The following is a 20,899-nucleotide window of genomic DNA, read 5'->3' on the forward strand; positions in this document are numbered from 1 at the left end:
AGCATAGAATTTGCAGTACCATACTTTGCTCTATTAAGCGGGCATTCCAATAGAGTTCAAAAGAAACTATGCATGCCACACTAATATATCATGAAAGAGGATGTCCTATATTCATGTTTTATGTTATAATCCAGACCCAACTTCCTATTATAATTTACATGCTACTCAGATCTTTTGTTGCACACAAATTACAAATGCTATCTCCAATATCACTTTATCTATTCCATATGAAAACCCATCTCCCCTGTGTAACTGTTATCTATAATTAGTATATTGCCATATCAATATCATTTACATACATAAAAATGATAGCTTGTCAAGTTACTCCTTTATAGGTCACAACATCAAGATTAACAACAGTTGAAAACTCCAAAGTGAGCTTACAACGAACAAAAGTCTATGCTAATGCAACTGGCTGTCAACATCAAACAGTCAGTCATCAAATCAAGCATACCTAAACGATCACATAAAAATCCATATAACAAAGTTATCCATTAAGTCAATTTTGCGAAACATGGAAATCACAACCACCAGATCAATCCTGTATTAGCCTCCTTTAAACAAACATCGTTATCTCTGGGCGGCTATATATGTTGTCACCTTCATCCTCCAAAACCGGGTAAAAAGCCACTAAACTATCTTGAGCACCAATATATAGAGAGTTATAGATCTTCCAATAAACTTCACGAACCTTCCTTGCTGGATGGAATAGTCCCTGAAGGCAGTAATTCAGCACTACTCCTGGACCCAAAGCCACTCTCATACCTTCAATAGCCTCTGTCACTGCATTGATCACATGAGGAGAGGTTTCAAAAATATTGGGCCAAACATAGTTTAGAAGATGAACTAACGCATCCTCACAACCAAGCCCGGCCACACCTAATGCCATGTGTTTCACTGCAGATGCTGCCGTCTGCCTATGAACAAGATCTCGATCCATCAGTGCATCTTCCAAGAGAGGAGTAACGGCATAGATATAATCTTTGCCCATCTCTCCAATGTATTCGAATAAGAAGGAGAGGGACTTTAGCACACCATTTTGCACATTAAGCTCAGGAACCCTATATTCATTCATTAGGGCTGGAAGGACCGTGAAGGGTGAACATGTCTCAGCCACTATTGCAATAGCTACTGTTGTGCACACACGATTCTGCCGCTCCTGAACTTTCAAGTTGTTGAGTAATGTTGCTAACACATCTTGTGGGCCGATCGCCTTTGCAATGTATCCAAAAGTATTCACAGTAGCTCTCCTGATACCCTTCTTGTGTGCTTTTAGCATCTCCAAAAGCTCAAAGCATATCCTCATCCACTCCCTGGCAGGAACAAACTCAGCACCTCGATCAGCAATTCGCCCCACCAAATCAATGCAGTTTTCTTGGACCTTCTCATGTCTGTTCTTCAAAATGGGCGTCAAGCGAGGTAGGAGATCCTTGATAGGGGGAGTCATTTTCGTCATACCAATCACATTTACAATAGCTTTCAAAGCACCCAAGATTGATCCGAGAACTTCAGGATATTCTTCACCCAAGTATTCATACAAAACCACACCCAAATGACCCATAAGCTGCTCTTCAGAACACTGCTTCATGACGACAGCAATACGAGAAATGAGATCAGCAGCCTGCTGTCTAACCTTTGCACTCTTATTGTTTAGCCGCCACTTGATTGTTCCACATATCTGAGGCAAGTAGGGCTTCACTCTCTGGCCTAGGGCATTCACTACTGCACCAAATCCATTAAGCATAACATTGGCATCATCACTAGTTTGCTCCTGGAATGCATACAAAATCCCATCAATGAGCAGCTCCTCAAGGCGTGCATCTATATCCGAGGCCCCAAGATTAGCCACAACCTTCTCTATTGTCTCCATGACCATTCGCCTATAAGGTTCACTTTCATCTTTCAAGTCCTCCACAACTCTCCCAACAATATCAGCCACACCAACCTTGTTGGCAATTTCTACTGTAGTGTCTACAAGCTGCCTATAGTTCCTACGATCCAAGGCCATTCTTCTGACCCAGAAGTTGCGGAAGAACTCGGGCAGAATCTCTGTTCTAATGTAATCGGCCTCCACCCCCTCGGTGCTCACACACTGCTTCACCACTTTAAGGACTATCTTCTTCATTTCTTCATCTGGGGACTGAAATTCTCGGATCAGGATCACCATCACTTCTTTTGTGTAATAACTAGCATACATTGAATCCATAAGAGGAATAATAAATCCAATTGCCTTCAGGAATGCCGCAAGAACCTTCCCCCTGTGAGACCGGATACCTTTCCAAAGAGGCTTCAAAACAGAGTCAAAACTCTCTATTCCATATGGAGCAGCCGCTTCCGCAAGTGCAGCAAGTGAAAGGGCTGTAATTGTCCTCACTTTTTGATTCTCATCACTTAGACCGTGCTCAATGATCTCCACTAATGATTTAAGATGTGGAAGAACAGCACAACCCATAAGTATAGCAATCTGCTGAACAATCTTGATACCAGTATGCCGAGCTTGCCATGATTTCTTGCTTTGACAAACAGCCTTCAGAAATGGCAAAAGAGCTGGGATTCCCAAGGCCGATGCAACAACACTGAATGCTCTTGCAGTAGTGTTACGCACATACTCATCGATATTATCAATATCGGGCCTCATCGCAGCAATCATTGTTGCCAAACCTGCTGCCTTGCTTAAATTAGAAATAATCTCCCTCCCCTCAACACGTGCATAGTAGTCTTCGTCAATCAAGAGGGGCTCGATAACCACAAGAATCTTGTGCACAAACGGCCTCACTAGCTCGTCCAGCTTGTAAAGCACCCTATCAATAACCTTCACAAGGAGATGCCTTTCTTGATCTTCAAGAGTAGGAGACATGAGCAACGGCAAAATCTGATTGAAAAGTGGCCCAGCACCCAATTCCCTAGCCTTATCAGTGAGTTGTCTGAGAGCCGTTTTCCTTTGTGGTGGTGTCCCATTTTTCACCTTCAATAGTAGTTTCATGATTTTCCGTTCCTTGCTCTCCTCGGGCGTCAATTTCTCTTCATCATCTTCATTGAGGAGTGCCCCAAAGTGTTGGTAATCTTCAGGTTTCATGAAAGGCAAGCCTCCTGGAGCCTCCTTCGGAACATCAAACTGCTGCCCTCTGTTCTCCTCTGGAATCGAGTACAATGGTGTGCCCATCAATGGGGTGGGTGTTGCCAGAAGCTTCCGGGCAGGTGTCCGAATGGGTATATAAGTGGCCGGTGGATCCAATATCTTGTACCCTTCTTGGGGGAACATGGCATCAAGCTCATCATCAGTCAAGGGTCGGTTCCTCTCTTCGATATCGCGCTCCCACCTCAGGAGGTTGTATTGCTCAGGTGTAATAGAACCTCGCAACTGGATAGAGTTAGGAGTCGGGGTGGCAAGATCAACCCCTCCGAGGGGAGTAATACCAGGCGTGAAGGCGGAAGGTGTAGCACCTCCAGCCATTGGAGTTGCACTACCCATAGAGGCAGGTGTTTCATCCCACCGAGATCTTTGTTTCTTAGGGGTAGGAGTGGCCATCCCAGTGAGCTTAGGGGTAGCATCCCAAGTCATACCAGCAGGGGTAGCACCTGGGGTAATTCCACCCACCGGAGTGGCATCTGAATCAGCTAAACGACCTGGAGTAGGTGTTTCATCCCATCGATTCCTCCTAGATGCACCTGGTGTAGCTTCAATTCCTGCTCTACCAGGGGTCGGTGTAGCATCCCACTTAGTAGGCCCTGGTGTCGCATCTAAAGCATCCCAATCTGATGTCTTCGTCTTCTTAACTTCATCCTGATCGGTAGACTGATCCCATCTATTACGTCTCTTCTGACTGGTGGCAGTGGAAACTTCTTTTGCTTGAGGTTTAGCAACCGGTACCTCTTTTGCCTTCCTCTCTGCCTCGTCCTGTTGTTTCTTTGCTATCAACCGGAGAGTCTCTTCCTTCTCACGTTTGAGCGCTTCCTCACGCATCACATCAGCATAAGTGCGAACGGAAGCATCAGGGGTTTTTTCACCCATAGCAAACGCATCATTTCTATCAGGAGATATTATTCGGTTGAGCCTCCTCTTTCTATAATCATCTTCCCTGTCTATGATCTTTTGAGGCTTTTTGAAGCCAAAATCGTCATCGGGAGCCTCACCCCTCGGCAAATCAGAAAGGATAGACTTTGGGGCGGTGTATGAAGCCAATTTCCGTGCAACTTCTCTTTCTGTGGCATCTTGCTCATCCTCTTCTTCATTCACTGGTATAGATCGTTCATAACCTTCGAATCTATTCCCTGCTCCATACAGATCCTGGTCAAAGCTCACAGAGGTAAGGGCTGCAAGCTCCTCTTGCAATTTGCGCCTTTCCTCTTGGGTCTTGGCAATATCTGCATCAATCACCTCCATCCTGTGGAATCTTATGGATTAATGTTTGATACCCTGTGAATTATCAAATGAGGGCACATTAGTATCATTCAAATAGAGTAAATTTGTATGAAAAACGAGATATTTAATCAACATTAGACACACACAAAAGAACAAACGAATTCTTAAGGAGAAATTTCATTAGCAATATTCAAGTTTATTAGAATTGTAACATTTTGAAAAGTAGGAGATTAACTAATCATTACAAAAAAAGGGATTGGCCCGAGTTCCATGAAAAACTTCATCATAGCTAAAATACAAAAAGATCACAAAAGAAACACCACAACCTAGAGGTCTACGCAAACTTCGAATATGATATATTGTGTTTACTTCATACATAAACCCCTAAAAACCATAACGTTTCACCTCCCACATTTGTTCATCTGAATGAACCTCCTAGCCAAGACAAAATAAAAGATTTCTAGTGCAACAAATGAGCCAAAAAAAAAAATTTAATATATAAAAGAGAATTTACTGTGCCTGCATCCTCTAAAGCAATTCTCACACAAGAACAGTGTACAAAGTCGAATATTTTCCTCACTTTCAGAAATCCGACCATCAAAAAGCATCAGACACATCTAAAAAACCACAATTACATAAAAGAAACCATATCCAAAACCTTAATAAAAACTACAAACTATAATTCTGTCTAATATTGAAACCTTAAAAGAACCCACGTACTAAAAATTTAAGTATAGATAGAACCATACACCCAAAACACGTTTGAAACTGAAACCCTAAATACACCGAGCTGAAGCCCACGACAAAGAAAACCCTAAAACATACATGGAAAGCTGTCTAAGATCGAAATTCTGAAAATTCCGATGTACAATACTTTGTGCGAAAACGAAATCTAGAAAGAGACAGAACACATATTCAAAATCTGACTAGAATAGAAACCCTAAAACACCATCCTACCTCGGTAAAGTAAGTAAATTTGAAACTCTAAAAAAGAGTCCAAATCATTAACACCTATGTAACCCTAAAAGACAAAAGATCTGTCTAAAATATAAATTCGAAAGGAACCCGAGAAAAATCGAAACCCTAAACCAACCCGTATGCTAAAATCTGTGTAAAATCGAGACTCTGCGAGAAGCCAAAACAGAAAAACGAAAATATAGAACCATCCATAAAACTAAAATCCGATAATGATTTGAGGAACCTAGACTAGAATCTGTCTGTGTAAGAAACAGAAACCCTAAAAAAGACCCATATACACAGAATAAGTGAAGGCATACACGGTGGAATCCAAGGATCTGAGTAAAATCAAGAACCCTAAAGCATCCCAAAAGAAGATATAGGACCTGTGCGGGGATGCGAGAAACAAACCCTAGAAGAGAAAAGAGAAAATCGAAGCGAAGCAAGCAAGCAAGGGCGTGCGTACCTGATCTGAGCTGTGCGGGAGTGGTGGAAGGAGCCTTTAGAGTCGAGGAAGAGACCAGAGCAGAGAAACGGAAAAGAAATCAGAGAGAAGAAATTGGCCTCTGTAATCCTCAGAAGGTCGCTCTCTCTGTGTGTGTATATATATATCTGTGTCTGTGTCTGTGAAAGAGAGAAAGAGATTATCTCTCGTCTTCTTCTGTTGCTCCTTCCTGCGCCTTTCCTTCGTTTCTTCTCTCTCTTTTTTGGCTTCTCTCCATCTTTCTCTTTTGGGTCTCCAATTTATAAATCTAGCCCCTCAATCTTAGGAAATAATACTCCATAACCTCCCCCTCTCTCTCTCTCTCTCTCTCTATTTATTTTAGGGAAAAGTATCAAGATACCCCCTGGAAGTTCTTCTATTTACCAAATTTACCCCTGGAAGTTCTAAATTTACCAAACTACATACCCCCCTATGTCCAAAAAATTACACTTTATAAAGTAATTATACACTCAAATCTTTGGTAAATAGGGCCAGTTCGGGTCCATTTCTTCCATCTTTGGTAAATAGGGCCAGTTCGGGTCCATTTCTTCCATCTTTGGTAAATAGGGCCAGTTCGGGTCCATTTCTTCCATCTTTGGTAAATAGGGCCAGTTCAGGTCCATTTCTTCCATCTTTGGTAAATAGGGCCAGTTCGGGTCCATTTCTTCCATCTTTGGTAAATAGGGCCAGTTCGGGTCCATTTCTTCCATCTTTGGTAAATAGGGCTTGTAGATTTGAGTGTATAATTACTTTATAAAGTGTAATTTTTTGGACATAGGGGTAGTTTGGTCAATTTGAAACTTCCAAGGGCCTTCTGGTAAATAGACGAACTTCCAGGGGTATCCTGGTACTTTTCCCTTTATTTTATTTATTTTTTGTTTGTGAAAACCCACAATTATATTAATAAATGTGTGTGAAAAACACTACTTAAACAATGCGTGTCACAATAGAGTATGGTCGCCCCCCACTACCTACATACACTACATGGGTAGTGGCACATGTTGAATTGCCAAAATAAATAGGCGAGACGGAACGGAACACTCCAATGAGGAAAGAATTTCCACTTGCTCTAATAAAGAAAATTGCCACATTAGTACATACTACTCCCTTCAACTTTCGCATATCTGCTTTCACTCCATGCTTACCGTCAAATAACACCGTGATAAAACTCGCCAAATTTGAGAAATGTAACTCCAAATCTGACAAGCAATTAGACATTGTATAAAATTATGAGTACCATAGTTGTTAAAAAATGCGTATTCTACATTTTAGAACAACTGTTTTTTAAAATCTGACATATTCTACGTATTTAACAAGTATTTATCATTTCAAAAAAATAATAATCTTTTTTTGAAAAAAAAACTTTAAATTTTAAGAAGTATTCTACACGTATTCTAAGTATTTACTATTTAACGTATTTTATTTATAAAATACGTATTCTAAGTATTTTTTTTTAAAAGTTAGAATACTTAGAATATGTATTCTACACATATTTTATGCTAAGTATTTTACAACAATGATGAGTATTATCTTCCATTTGAATAGTGCAAAAGAAGTAATTGCCCATTTCTTATCTACGACACTTTAAAGCTAATCCCAAAAGGCAATCCCCCAATCAAAACTCTCCAAATGAAGACCTTTGCTACACAAGTGGCAATTTAGAATGTCGACTACATTTTAAGATCTGCTACCAGCCGTTATCATATTTGTGTATTTTCCATTCTTCTTCAACCTTAGATGATAGCCATCCAAGAGACTCAATAGAACAATGATACAAAAGATTAGTAGTCACTTGTAAAAACGACGTCTAGCCTCATAAACACCAACCAATCCATGGTTGTTCTCTTGTTTGTAATGGTAAAGGACCTTGCATCAATGCAATATTTTGACGTTGTTGCCATGTAAACCCATAAATAGGCGAGATGCATAATAATTGCCACGCTTCAACAAACTCCAAAATTCTTTGAGATGGAGCCTCAACTACATCTCCCACCTCTTTGACCCCCAAATGAAACAAATGATTAAACAAAGAACCCAATCTCTCCTTTTCAGGCCAAGATAATAACCTAGAAGACACAAGTAACTCTTTTTGCAAAGAATTATAATGCTCTCTACTAGATGATGGTTTCCATACACATAACAAGAGTGCTTCTTGCCATGCGGTAACCAAGTGTTGAAGACATGTAGTACTAGGAATCTTAAGTGAAATACATCCGTTCAGTAATTGCCACCTTGAAATAGGGATCGGCAATTGTTCGATTTAGGCGTAACCGGTTTGGCCTTATCCAAGCCAAACTGGTTAAGCCCAAACCGTTTTGGAGTTCTCAAACCTAAACCAAACCAAACCAACTCGATCCCCTCAACCTCTAACAACAACATCATAATCACCACTACCACCATTACCATCTCAGATACAAATATTGTTGAGGAAGCAGCTGTATAAGTGCAGAACAAACTCAACACTCTTCCATAAGTAGATCGTTAATAGATGCAATGAAGAAGATTGATGGCAGCTAGAGACTGAATCAAGCACTGAGATCAATCAATATTGCATAAGAGAGAGAGACGATTGGGCACAAGGTAAATTATATTTCAACCACTTTCAACCAACCTAAAACTAGGTTACAAGGTCAGTTTATATACAGACTAACTTAGGGCAACTGCCCTTCTCACTATTTACATAATATAGCCTAAACCTAGTGTGTACAAAGGGAGACATTGTGAATACGTCCATTAGAGACCCGCATTCAACACTCCCTCGTAATGGGCCTATACATCGAAAATCTGTAAATCGAAATGAATGTACAATACAGATTGATACAAGGTTTTCAAGCAAATCGAAATTTTGTTCGAGTTGGTGAACTTTGATAATAATAAAAAAACTAAAGGCCAAATTGGTCGAGATTGGGGAAGTTAAAGTTTAACTTTGAACTGTCGAAGTCGATTGTTCGAAAAAAGAAAAAAAACATCGTAAGTGTTCGACTTAATCAATCTGCCTCTTCGTTACACCTATCTAGTGCCAAAGGGATCGGAATCGATCCGCCGAAAGACACTTAGTCATTCCATCTGCGAAATTATCAGCTGCAGATATCTTCTCCATGCCGATTTTCCCTGAAATGACGCAGTTCCGAACAAAGTGATATCGAACATCAATGTGCTTCGAGGCGTTGTGTTGAACCAAAATTTTCTACAGAGCGACAACACCCTAACTGTCACTATGAACAACTAGAGCTGAGCCGATTTCGGCTTGTTGAAACGTACAGGCCAGCCGACCGAGCCATAAGGCCTTTTTCGCCGCATCGGACGTGGCTACATATTCGGCCTTGGTCGTTGATGTGGCGGTGCACTCTTGGAGTTTCGATTTCCACGAGATCGCTCCATTGCCAAATTTGAAACAATATCTTGTTGTTGGTTTTCGGTTGTCTATGCAACCTGCAAAGTCCTGAACAAAGTGATATCAAACATCGTGTGCTTCGAGGCATTGTGATGAACCAGATTTTTCGATAGAGCAACAACACCCTAATTGTCACTATGAACAACTGGAGCTGAGCCGATTTCGGCTTGTCGAAAAGTACAAGCTAACCGACTGAGCCATAAGGCCTCTTTCGCCACATCGGACGCGGCTACGTATTCGGCCTCGGTCGTTGATGTGGCAGTGCACTCTTGGAGTTTCGATTTCCACGAGATCGCTCCATTGCCAAATTTGAAACAATATCCGGTTGTCAATTTTCGGCTGTCTATGCAACCTGCAAAGTCCGAGTCGGTATATCCGAGTACGCCTAAGATATTGTTCGGGCTGAATAAAATACCAAGATCTTTTGTGCCCATCAGATATCTGAACACATGCTTTACTGTGTTCTAGTGCGACCGACCAGGGTTGTGCATGAATCTGCTGACGACTCCTACGATGTGAGCAATGTCAGGCCGTGTCGCGGCCATCGCGTACATCAGGGAACCGACTGTCAGTGCATATGGTACCGACTTCATGATTCCCCCTCTAGACCGGATGTCGAACAGTCTCACTGAGACAACCGAAGACTAATTGGGAGCGGGGTCGAAGCAGATTTAGCCAATCGCATGTTGAAGCGTTCTAAGACACGGTCAATGTAGTCAGATTGAGACAGAAACAATTGTCTTTTGATTTCAATTTCGACTAATATTTATGCCTAGAATATGTCTTGTCTAACCGAGATCTTTCATGGCAAACTTCAACCGTAGTTGCCGATAGCAATGGGCGCGGTTCGGTTTCGGTTCGGTTCGGTTTCTTGACCTTGAAACCAAACCAAACCAAACCAAACCGGTTATTCATAAAAAAAACCAAACCAAACCATTTAAAAAATTTGAAGCCATTTAAACCAAACTATTTAAGCCAAACCATTTAAACCAAACCGTTTAATAGGTATGAGAAACCAAACCATTTAAAACCAAACCGTTTATGTAAAATGTAGAACCAAACCGAACCGGTTTACCAAAAATCAAAACCAAACCAGTGTATCAAACATCAAAACCAAACCAAACCAAATTGGTTTTGACATAATCCAACCAACACGAAACAATAAATTGTACCAAATCAAAGACTATAACACTATAAAATAACAGAAATTCACAACACATTTTCTGAAAATTGTTAATTTGTGAAACATGATAAGATATTACATAAAAAGATAAATGTTTTTTGGAATGATAACAAAAATCCATACAATAGAGTTCCAAAATTCCATACAATAGAGTTCCAAAATTCCATACAATAGAGTTCCGAAATTCCATACAATAGAGTTCCAAATTTCCATTCAGTAGAGTTCCAATTTTCCAATTAAGAACAACAATCCATATAATAGAGTTCCAATTTTCCAAATCCATGGACCATAGGACTTAATCCAGCTTTTTGTTTCCAATATTTGAATAAGGGATTTCTGAAAGCATAAAATATACAAAAGAATTAAGTAATTCATAATAACAAATTTAAAGAATCGACTAAAAACAAAATAGTAAACAACATGTAATAAAAATTACAATGACTTTGAAGATCTCCAATTGCAACCACTATTGTCGTTAACATGTCAAAAATCAACATGATTCCTGTACATATAAAATACATAAAAACAAGTAAGTAATTATTAATAAAACTTTAAGTAAAGACTCAAACAAAAAACAACCAAGTAACAAGTATGCATACCTTAATCTTCCTTTGACTATCATGCGATATGTAATCTATTACCTCGTCTTCAGCAACAAGATCATCCAAATTCATTGTTAGTTCCGCATAACTGATGTGAAAATTATCTAACATTTGAACATTACATTCTTTTAAAACATTCATCCATGATCGAACGCACATTTCAGCTTTGAAAGTGCATGAATGTAGTTTTATCCTATTATCAAAGGTCATTTTTGCTGCCGAATTAGCCTCTTCAGCAGGTACTGATGATGCTGGTATACTGAGGTAATCACATGCCATCCTATATAGTGAAGGCATTGCCGATTTATTTTCATTCCACCATTGTAAAGGATCCTTATCCGTGCTAGCCGAAGGAAGTCTCATAAAGTGCTGAATTTCTGACTGTGAATCGGAAATAAGACTTTTATTATTTACACCCATTAACGTCCAAATTTTAGAGTTCTTATCATTTTCATGTATTGTGGTTGAAGCCGAACGTGGTTCAACATCACTTGAGAACGAGTGATAGTGGGACTCAATCATGCTTTCAACCAACTTAATATCTAACTCTCTTTCTGTATGATTATTTGGAAGAGGCAATCTATCAAACAAATAAAACGGTTTTAAACTCAAATAAAAAATCAGAAATCATGATGATAATTGTACGATATAAAGGTAAGCATTACCTGGGATCAAGAAACATTGCTATGCGAGATGGAATAGACTTTAACGATTCTTGATACTTAATTAAATATTGCAAGCAGTTCTCAGATGCTCTTTGAAGCACCTCTTGTGTAAATCTAGATGATCCTGGAAGCGAAGAATCTAAAAATTGATTGCAATGATTTAGTAAACAATTATATGCTAGCGATGCTAGTGATAATGTAGGATATTTTGAGCCTCCCAAAAAAGTAGAAACCTCGGCCGGTGTATCTAGCCATTCCGCCATGGCATGTATGTGACTCCAATCTTCTCTGGTCAAGACATTACCATTGAAATCACTTGATATTGTTAAATCTGAAATTGTAAAGTTCAATACATCTTTATCTTTGATAGATTGCCTAAACATTTCCAAGGTAGAATTCCATCTTGTAACAACATCGAGCCTTGGGGGTTCCCTTTCATGATGCTCAACCATCCTAGCATACTTCCTAAACACTTCCCTTCGAACCTTGCTAGATCTAATAGTATGGAGCACTGTTCTCAACTTTTCTGTTGAGGGTGAGATAACCTCTAATGCTGCCTTGATACCCAACTGAAAAGTGTGAACCATACATCTTAACATATGTGATGGAGCCAAAATTTCCTTACCATGCTCATCTTGTAACAACATGCTCAACTCTTTTGCAGCTACTTGTGCATCACTCGCTCCATCAAAAATTGTAGCTAAGAGTCGACTAGAAATATCAAAGGATCGAAGTCGAGCAAAAAGGGCATGTGCACAACGCTTCCCTGATCCAACACCTGGAAATACATGCACAAAATCCAATAACATTGACCTTGACCTTGCTGTCTCATGACATACCCAATGAAGTGTCACTGAGTAGAAGCCCTTCAAACTACTATTTGACCAACCATCAAATGTTATGGAAAATCTTGATTGGCATTTTGATAGCAAATCTATCACCTGACGACGCAACACCACATACATTTCTAGGATAGAACGCTTAATTGTACGTCTTGACTTTACTTGATATCCAGGTACAATTTGTTGCATGAATTCCTTAAATTCAGGTGATTCCACATGTGCATGGGGCAATGTTCCCTTCACAATATACTTCACGATGGCAGCATCAATTTTCTTCTCTAAAACATGAGATACTCTAGCTGACTCAATTGAAGATTGAATGTGATGTGATATACCTGAATTTTGGTCTGGGTCGCTTGATAAACGATGCTTTTCTGCTAAATGTTTGGCTATAGTGCCTGTGGATGTTGTAGAAGACCAACAAACATGGCAATGATGGCATCGTCGTCGAGGTGTGCCATTATCCATATAAAATATGATGTGAGCATCTGTCCATGATGTGCGTAGCCTTTTTCTTGAGCTACTTGTTGACCCACGACTAACATCAAATGAAGATGAGTTCATTGCAGCATCAGTTTGAGATGATGATTCCATTTTATGGTGTCCTATAAAATTCAATTAACTCAATTAGCACATTTCAAATATGTACATTATAATGAGAAAAATAAATGAAGTAGAAAGTTTGCTAAGTTAGCTAAGAACAGTAAAACGACCATTATGTCCAATGGCAAATCCAAGTTGTCAAGTTAACCCATGACCGCGCACCCATGTTTACCTTAATCACCAGATAAATTGGACATCCATGTTTACTTTACTCCAATCATTAAATAAACAATGGATACCCATGTTTACTCTCATTAACAGGATAATCCATGGACATCCATATTTTCTGACAGGATAAACAACTGACACTCATGCCCCCAATGCTCATAAGGTAAATAATAGATGTTATTGTTTACTCTGCTCACAAAATAAACAATGGACGTCCATGTTTAAAATGCTCCATTCACCACATAAATACTCGATATCCATGTTTTTCTACTCACAAAATATAGAATGTGCATTTATGTTAACATCAATAACCAGATAAACAGTGGATAACCATATTTACTCTACTCTGAAGATAAATAATGATCATCTATGTTTACTCCACCCAGAAAATAAACAATAAACATGCAATCTTAATGGCTCAGAAAATGAGCAATGAACATCAATGTTTGATATGAATGGTGAAGACTTTCAGTACTTTATAATATAATGATACAGTCTTTCTAAGTTAGTTATGTTCTTGCAGGTGTATTTGCAGGTGTTCTAATTTCAGCATATACAATTGATACTCCTTCAGTCAGATAGCGTGGACTGAGAACTCCAAGAAATATTATTCCTTTCAATGAAAATCTAACGAGCATTGGTGTACATTAAGATCATGTCAAAACAGATCACAGAAATATCGAAAGAGAACATAGTTGAAGCTATTCGAGATAAGCAACAAGTATTCGAAAGAGAACATAGTTGCAGGAGTCCAGTATAGATTTAAACATTATACCAGTTCAAGATACTCGCTCACAAACACATACATATACATATATTACTGATTATTCAATCGAGCATAAACTCACATACTCGTATTGATCTCATATTTGCTTACATACAAATCTCTCTTCTCTCACATGTATGCACACACGTTAACTCACATACCCATATTCTCATATATGCAAACCACACATCTATAAAAAAAGTTTGGAGTGTCTCAGCCTGTGTTATGGATCATGATTCATACCTGTGTTATGGAGAGTTTGGAGTCTGAAGAGCAATGAAGTGGTGATTGGTGGTTGCCGCCTCAGCCTGCACAATGCCGCCTGTGTTTCTGTTCGATAATTGTGTCTGTCTGTAGTTAACAGTAGATACACAGTGTGTCTGTTCGATAGTTGTGTCTGTAGACTGTCTGTATCATACCCTATAGTTTGTAGTATGTAGTATGTACTTACTACTACTAACTAGTATTAGGTCCATAGTAAAAATAAGAAGGGTATAATTTATAAAATAGAAAATTTAGGAAGGGTATAATTTATAAAATTGAAAATTTAGGGCTAGGGTAAGAACCTATAAACCTATAAACCGAACCAAATTAATAGAAACCGTTAAACCGATAAAACCGATAAACCGATAAACCGATAAACCGATAAATGTTAAACCGAACCGAACCGAAACCAAACCAAACTTTCATTCTTTAAACCAAACCAAACTCATTATTTAATTTTGAACCGATAAACCGTTAAGCCACGGTTTAACGGTTCGGTTCGGTTTGAGCCGAAACCGTGCCCATTGCTAGTTGCCGAACAAGTTTGGCGAGCTCTCCGGCATGTCGTCTGGAGATTAACATGTCGGCATTTGTGTACCCCTTGAGTCGAATTGGTGTGGCCGATTTGTAGAGAATGCCACAATCCATTGTGCTGCTCACATATTGTAACACTTGCTTAGTGCAATCCAAGTAAATGTCACGTGGTTTTTGCATAAATTGGCTAAGGAAACCGACCGGGTGTCAGGAATAGTACTAAAAATAGAGAGAGAATTAGTACTAGAGAAGGAAAGTACTAAGTGGAAGGGAGTGTGTAAGACACACGAGAGAGAGAGAGAGAGAGAGAGAGAGAGAGAGAGAGAGAGAGAGAGAATTGTGCGGAATAGTGCTCGGCCACAACCGAGACTCAAACACTTTATGAAAGAACAAAACAGAAATGGAGGTTCGTACACTTACACAGAAGAGACGACATAGGATGTTTACGTGGAAAGCCCTAATAGGGAAAAACCATGGGAGCCCACAGACCCCAACTATCATTATACGAGAAAGGAGGTACAATAGGAGACTTAGAGGCAACGACCTCGAGATCTGTATCTTCACCAACCGACGGCTTCTCTTCTCCTTCTCTCTATACTAATATGATACAACTAACAACAACAACATTAACAACCTTACAAAGTGATTGCCCTAAGTCATATTTATACTTATATAACTTTAAGACTATTTACAAAGATAGCCTTTACAGACACACCAAAAACATATTTGTTGATATGTCCCTAGATCCAGTTCACACCGGATTCATTCGGATACCTTCCGGTCTGGTTTAGTTGCTGCATCCGGTCCAATTCCTTCCTTCGGCTCGTCCGGATCCCATCCGGAGGGACTGAATTCCCAACAAACTCCCCCTTCACTCCGGCATGGGATTTCTCGTTAGTCTGATCCGTCTCCAACACGTGTCTAGTTTGTCGGTTGACAGCACCTTGTTCATCATATCTGACCCGTTCTCCTCTGTGTGGATCTTTGTCAGCACGAAGTCTTGATCTTCTACCTTCTCCTGGAGCCAGTGATATCTTCTCTGGATGTGCTTGGTTTGGGAATGGTAGGCCTCATTCTTAGCAAGGTGGATGGCACTTTGGTTGTCGCAGTAGAGCCGGTATTGCTCCTATCGAATCCCTAGCTCTCCGATGAAGTCCTTCATCCAGATTACTTCCTTGCCGGCTTCCACAATTGCCATGCACTCCGCTTCCGTTGTTGACAATGCAACGGACTTTTGCAGTCTCGACTGCCACGATACGGCTCCCCCTGCATATGTCATGACGTATCCGGATGTGAACCAGCTGGTATTCGCATTAGTCGACATATACGAATCCATAAAGCCTTCCAGTTGGGGTTTACCTGACCCGAACCGGAGGCACATACTCGAGGTGCCTTTCAAGTACTGGAGTATTCGCTTGACCGCATTCCAGTATTCTCTTCCCGGATTGCTCATGAACCGGCTGACCACTCTAATTGCGTATTGGATATCTGGTCGAGTGCACACCATTGCGTACATCAAGCTTTCGACGACATAGGCATATGGTATCTTCATCATATCTGATTTCTCTGCCTTTGTCTTCGGGCTCTGCTTTCCGGACAACTTTCAGTTTTCCGAAAGTGTCGACCCGACCGGCTTCACATCCGACCTGTTGAACCGTTTAAGCACCTTTGTCATGTACTTCTCCTGTGACAACCATAGCAATTTCTTCGACCGGTCCCGGATATGTGCATCCCCAGTATCTGTCTCGTCGGACCCAAATCTTTCATTGAGAAGGTTCGGTTCAAAGCCTTCTTCAGATTTTCGATTTTAGTTTGGTCCGGTCCAATGATCAACATGCCATCTACATACATTAGGAGTATCAAGAAGTCACCTCTGTCAAATTTCTTCACGAATACGCAGTGATCGGCTAGCGTCTTGTGGTACCCTTGGTCGATCATGAAGGAGTCGAACTTCCGGTACCATTGTCGGGGAGCTTGCTTCAGTCTGTATAAGCTCGCCTTCAACCGGCACACCAGGTGCTCCTTCCCTTTCTTCTCAAATCCTTCTGGTTGCTACATGTAGATCTCTTCTTCGAGGTCGCCATGTAGGAATGTCGTCTTGACATCCGATTGCTCTACCTCGAGGTCCATGCTTGCCACTATGCTCAACACCGTCCGAATGGATGTCATCTTTACTACCGAGGCAAAGATCTCGTCGAAATCCACTCCTTTCTTCTGTTGAAAGCCCTTCACCACAATATGGGCCTTGTACCTCAGTGGATTTCCGGCGTCTCCCAGTTTCATCTTGTACACCCACTTGTTCCGGAGTGCCCTCTTTCCTTTCGGCAACTTCGTCAATTCGTATGTTTGGTTCTCATGCAGGGAATCCATCTCGTCCTACATGGCACTCAACCACTTGCGGATGTGGGTGTCTTTCTGTCAAAGTAATTGTGCGGAAGCGTTTGACAAACCGGCTCAGCCGGATAGCAACAGAAAATGGGATGAAGGTTTAATGGAGAAGCTTAATACACAGAGAGTATACGCGGGAGAGATAGAGAGAGCAGAACGTTAATGTAGATTCAAAAAATAAAAACACTATGTATATACAACGTGCTAAACAACACTATTTATACAAGTCCTCAAAAGCACTGATAGAAGTACTATGTACTTCAATGCTCATACGAGCGACTGACATTAACTACGAGACAATGATTACCTAGTAGTCTAGGCTACTACTAGGCTTCCGGTTCGCACTTGAATCCGACTCTCCGATCCGTCTCCTCGATCCGGCCGGTTGTTTCCGGCTCTCCGTTCTGGATACCGATCTGGATCCGATTGAGCTTGTTCGCTCAACACTTTCTTTGCTTCTTCAAAGCTTTCAGGCTCTCCCTCATCGGTCAACAATATGTTCTCTGCATCCGGAAATCTCCGGGGGGCTCTTCTCTCTCTGAGAGGGTATCTCTGTCCTTGGTCTTCAACTACTGGTTCCTCCATTTGTTCTTCATTTGAATCTGATTCGGGGTCTTGACCGGTTTCGGTTTCTAAAACTTTTTCTTTGGTAGGTCCAGATTCTTGTCCAACTCTGACCGGTTCTTCGAGTGTCATTCGGCTTCCGTCCGCATGAGTCCTTGTGTCTTTAGACCAATCTCTGTCGGTCAATCCGGAATCCGCTATCTTCTTCTTCGACTCCCAGTCGACAATAGTCTTGTGTTCCATGAAGACTATGTCTCGACTCCGGAACACCTTCTTCTCGACCAAGTCCCACACTCGGTAGCCGAACTCATCATTGTCATATCCAAGGAATATGCATGGTCGGGACTTCGGATCCAACTTTGCTATCTTATCCTTTGCAACATGCACATAAGCGAGACAACCGAATACCTTCAGATGCCGGTAAGACACGTCTTTAACGGTCCATACTCTCTGTGGTGTGTCTCCTTCCAAGGGCGTTGTGGGTGGTCTGTTAATCACATACATCGCTGTCATCAGCGCCTCAGCCCAAAACATCGTGGATAACTTTGCATGTGCTAACATGCTTTGGACTCTCTCCATTATGGTCTGGTTCATCCATTCAGCCAACCCGTTCAATTCCGGCATCTTTGGCACGGTGAATTTGAGTCATATTCCCTTCAACCGGTAGTACTCCTCGAACTGCCCCCAATATTCGCCTCTGTTATTTGCTCGAACTGGCTTTAGCTTCCAACCGGTTTCGCATTCCACTCTCGTGTGGAGCTCCTTCAAGACAGACAACACCTAATCCTTCATCTTCAACAGTGAGACCCACAACTTCAGGCTATGGTCATCTATGAACGCCACGAAGTACTGAGATCCGGCATGTGACTTCATGTCCACTTGACACACATCGGTATGCACCAGCTCCAGTTATGCATTCCGTCTCATTGGTGGTCTTGATCGGAAGGAGGTTCAGTTTTGCTTGCCGGCCAAGCAATCGATGCACTTCTCAAGATGCACGTCTTTCACCTCCGGAATGAGGTTATCTTCGCCAAGTCTTCTCATCCCCTTCTGGCTCATATCACACAGTCTCTTGTGCCACAACTCACTGGCATTGTCAGATGCTACGTTCACTTCTTCCCGGCATATCCGGGCGTGCATCAAGTACAATGTGTTGATCTTCCGGGCTTGAGCCACGATCAGGCTTCCTTTGCTGAATTTCATGACTCCGTTCCAGATGCTACCCGTGTAGCCTTCATCATCTAGCCGACCGACTGATATCAGGTTCAACCGGTTGATGTCGTCAAACACATCTCCTATGCCGACAATTAGGCATGACCCTTCATTCCCCATCTGGACACAACAGAGATCTCTAGCTCTATAGGACTAGAAGCATTTCTGTCCAGTGTCAAGTGGAACAGTGCTCCGGAATTGACAACCCATGTTTTCTCGTCGCCGACAAGGTTTAACTCATTCTCCTTGGTGATGAGAAACAGTTCTTCTTCACTTGTCGCGATCATCGACGTTCCTTTCCAATTCGGACCTCTCCAAACCTCTCCGGTCCGAACCATTTCGGTCCGAACACTTCTTCGAATCGGTGGTGTCGGACCCTTTCTCTTTCCGGAAATGCTGATAGTTCTTCTGGAAGTGCCCCGACTTCCCACAGTAGAAGCAAGTAGGCCTCCCCCTTGACTTTGATCTCGTCCCCGATTTGTCCCGATTTTGGGGACTCCAATTTCAGCCTCTTCCCCAGTTTTGGTCATCTTCCGTAACCAAAGCCTTCGAGCTGGTTCTGGATTCCCAATCCTTCTGGCAAGCTTCTTCATCTAGCAAGCTTGATTTTACCCTTGCTAGGGACAACTACTTTCCTTCCAGCCCGACATTGCCCAACGTGACAACTAGCGTCTCCCAACTATCCGGGATGGAACCGAGCAGGAATGCAAGTACCTCATTGGCCAGAGGTACTTCAAACGAAGTTGTTTGATTTATAAGCCCCTGGAATGCGTTCATGTGCTCCGTCATGCTGGATCTGTCCTAGTATTGAAGTCTCACTAACTTTCGGAATACTAAAACCCGATTTACGACATTTTTGCTCTCTAGCATGGTGCCGATTTTCTCCCAAAGCACATGAGCCTTACTTTCTTCATTGAAGTTGTTGTACATGCTCATGTCGATGAAGCACCATATGTATGCCATCATCTTCATGTGCATCACCTCCCATGTCGTGACATCTATCTTGTCCGGTTTCTTATCCCCGAACTGTACTAGCAGTTAGAGATCTTTGACCACGAACATGTCCCTCATCTTCAACTTCCACACTGGGTAGTTGGAGCTAGTGAGCTTGAACATGCTTCCGAATGACTCTTCCATTTTCTTGTTCATTCTGATACCAGTTTGTGTGGAATAGTGCTCGGCTACAACCGAGACTCAAACACTTTATGAAAGAACAAAACAGAAATGGAGGTTCGTACACTTACATAGAAGAGACGACACAGGATGTTTATGTGGAAAACGTTAATAGGGAAAAACCGCAGGAGCCCACAGACTCCAACTATCACTATACGAGAAAGGAGGTATAACAAGAGACTCAGAGCCAATAACCTCGAGCTCTGTATCTTCGCCAATCGACGACTTCTCTTCTCTCTCTCTCTCTCTCTCTCTCTCTCTCTCTCTCTCTCTCTCTCTGTACTACTAAGATACAACTAACAACAACAACATTAACAACCTTACAAAGTGATTGCCCTAAGGCATATTTATACTTATATGACTTTAAGACTATTTACAAAGATAGCCTTTCAAGGCACACCAAAAACATATTTGCATATATGTCCTTGGATCCGGTTCACACCGGATCCATCTGGATACCTTCCGGTTCGGTCTAATTGCTGCATCCGGTTCGGTTCCTTCCTTCGGCTCGTTCGGATCTCATCCGGAGTCCCAACAAGAATGATGATAAGAGATGATATATTATATGAAGAGTAAGTACAATAATAGCTAGGAGGCTTAAGACTAGCGTTGAACCGAATTGGTTCGAAATAATGCCTTGTGCCTCTTTTTATAGTGCTGTCAGGAGTACTCCTGAAGTTTCTAGAGTGTTCCAGACAAATCTGGAATATACATCAATTTTCTATAGTGAAATAATA

General features: G+C 41.3%; 2 protein-coding genes across 2 annotated transcripts; both read right to left on the bottom strand.

The window, feature by feature from the left end:
* Positions 1 to 249: 249 nt before the first annotated feature.
* On the bottom strand, positions 250 to 5,887 carry LOC147864329 (splicing factor). Its single transcript, XM_087320075.1, has 2 exons — positions 5,787 to 5,887; positions 250 to 4,417 (listed from the first exon to the last, which is right to left on the bottom strand). The coding sequence occupies exon 2, from the start codon at positions 4,382 to 4,384 to the stop codon at positions 557 to 559; it is 3,828 nt and encodes a 1,275-aa protein (XP_087176201.1). The 5' UTR covers positions 4,385 to 4,417; positions 5,787 to 5,887; the 3' UTR covers positions 250 to 556.
* Positions 5,888 to 10,430: 4,543 nt separating this feature from the next.
* Positions 10,431 to 11,403, bottom strand: LOC147864330 (uncharacterized). The gene is made up of 3 exons (XM_087319746.1): positions 10,981 to 11,403; positions 10,818 to 10,883; positions 10,431 to 10,717 (listed from the first exon to the last, which is right to left on the bottom strand). The coding sequence occupies exons 1-2, from the start codon at positions 11,401 to 11,403 to the stop codon at positions 10,872 to 10,874; spliced, it is 435 nt and encodes a 144-aa protein (XP_087175872.1). The 3' UTR covers positions 10,431 to 10,717; positions 10,818 to 10,871.
* Positions 11,404 to 20,899: the final 9,496 nt, after the last annotated feature.

The sequence above is a fragment of the Azolla caroliniana genome, unplaced genomic scaffold (genome assembly GCF_043228905.1).
Source record: "Azolla caroliniana isolate FFs.n. ecotype wild unplaced genomic scaffold, voAzoCaro1.0.p SCAF_5, whole genome shotgun sequence".
Lineage (NCBI taxonomy): Eukaryota > Viridiplantae > Streptophyta > Polypodiopsida > Salviniales > Salviniaceae > Azolla > Azolla caroliniana.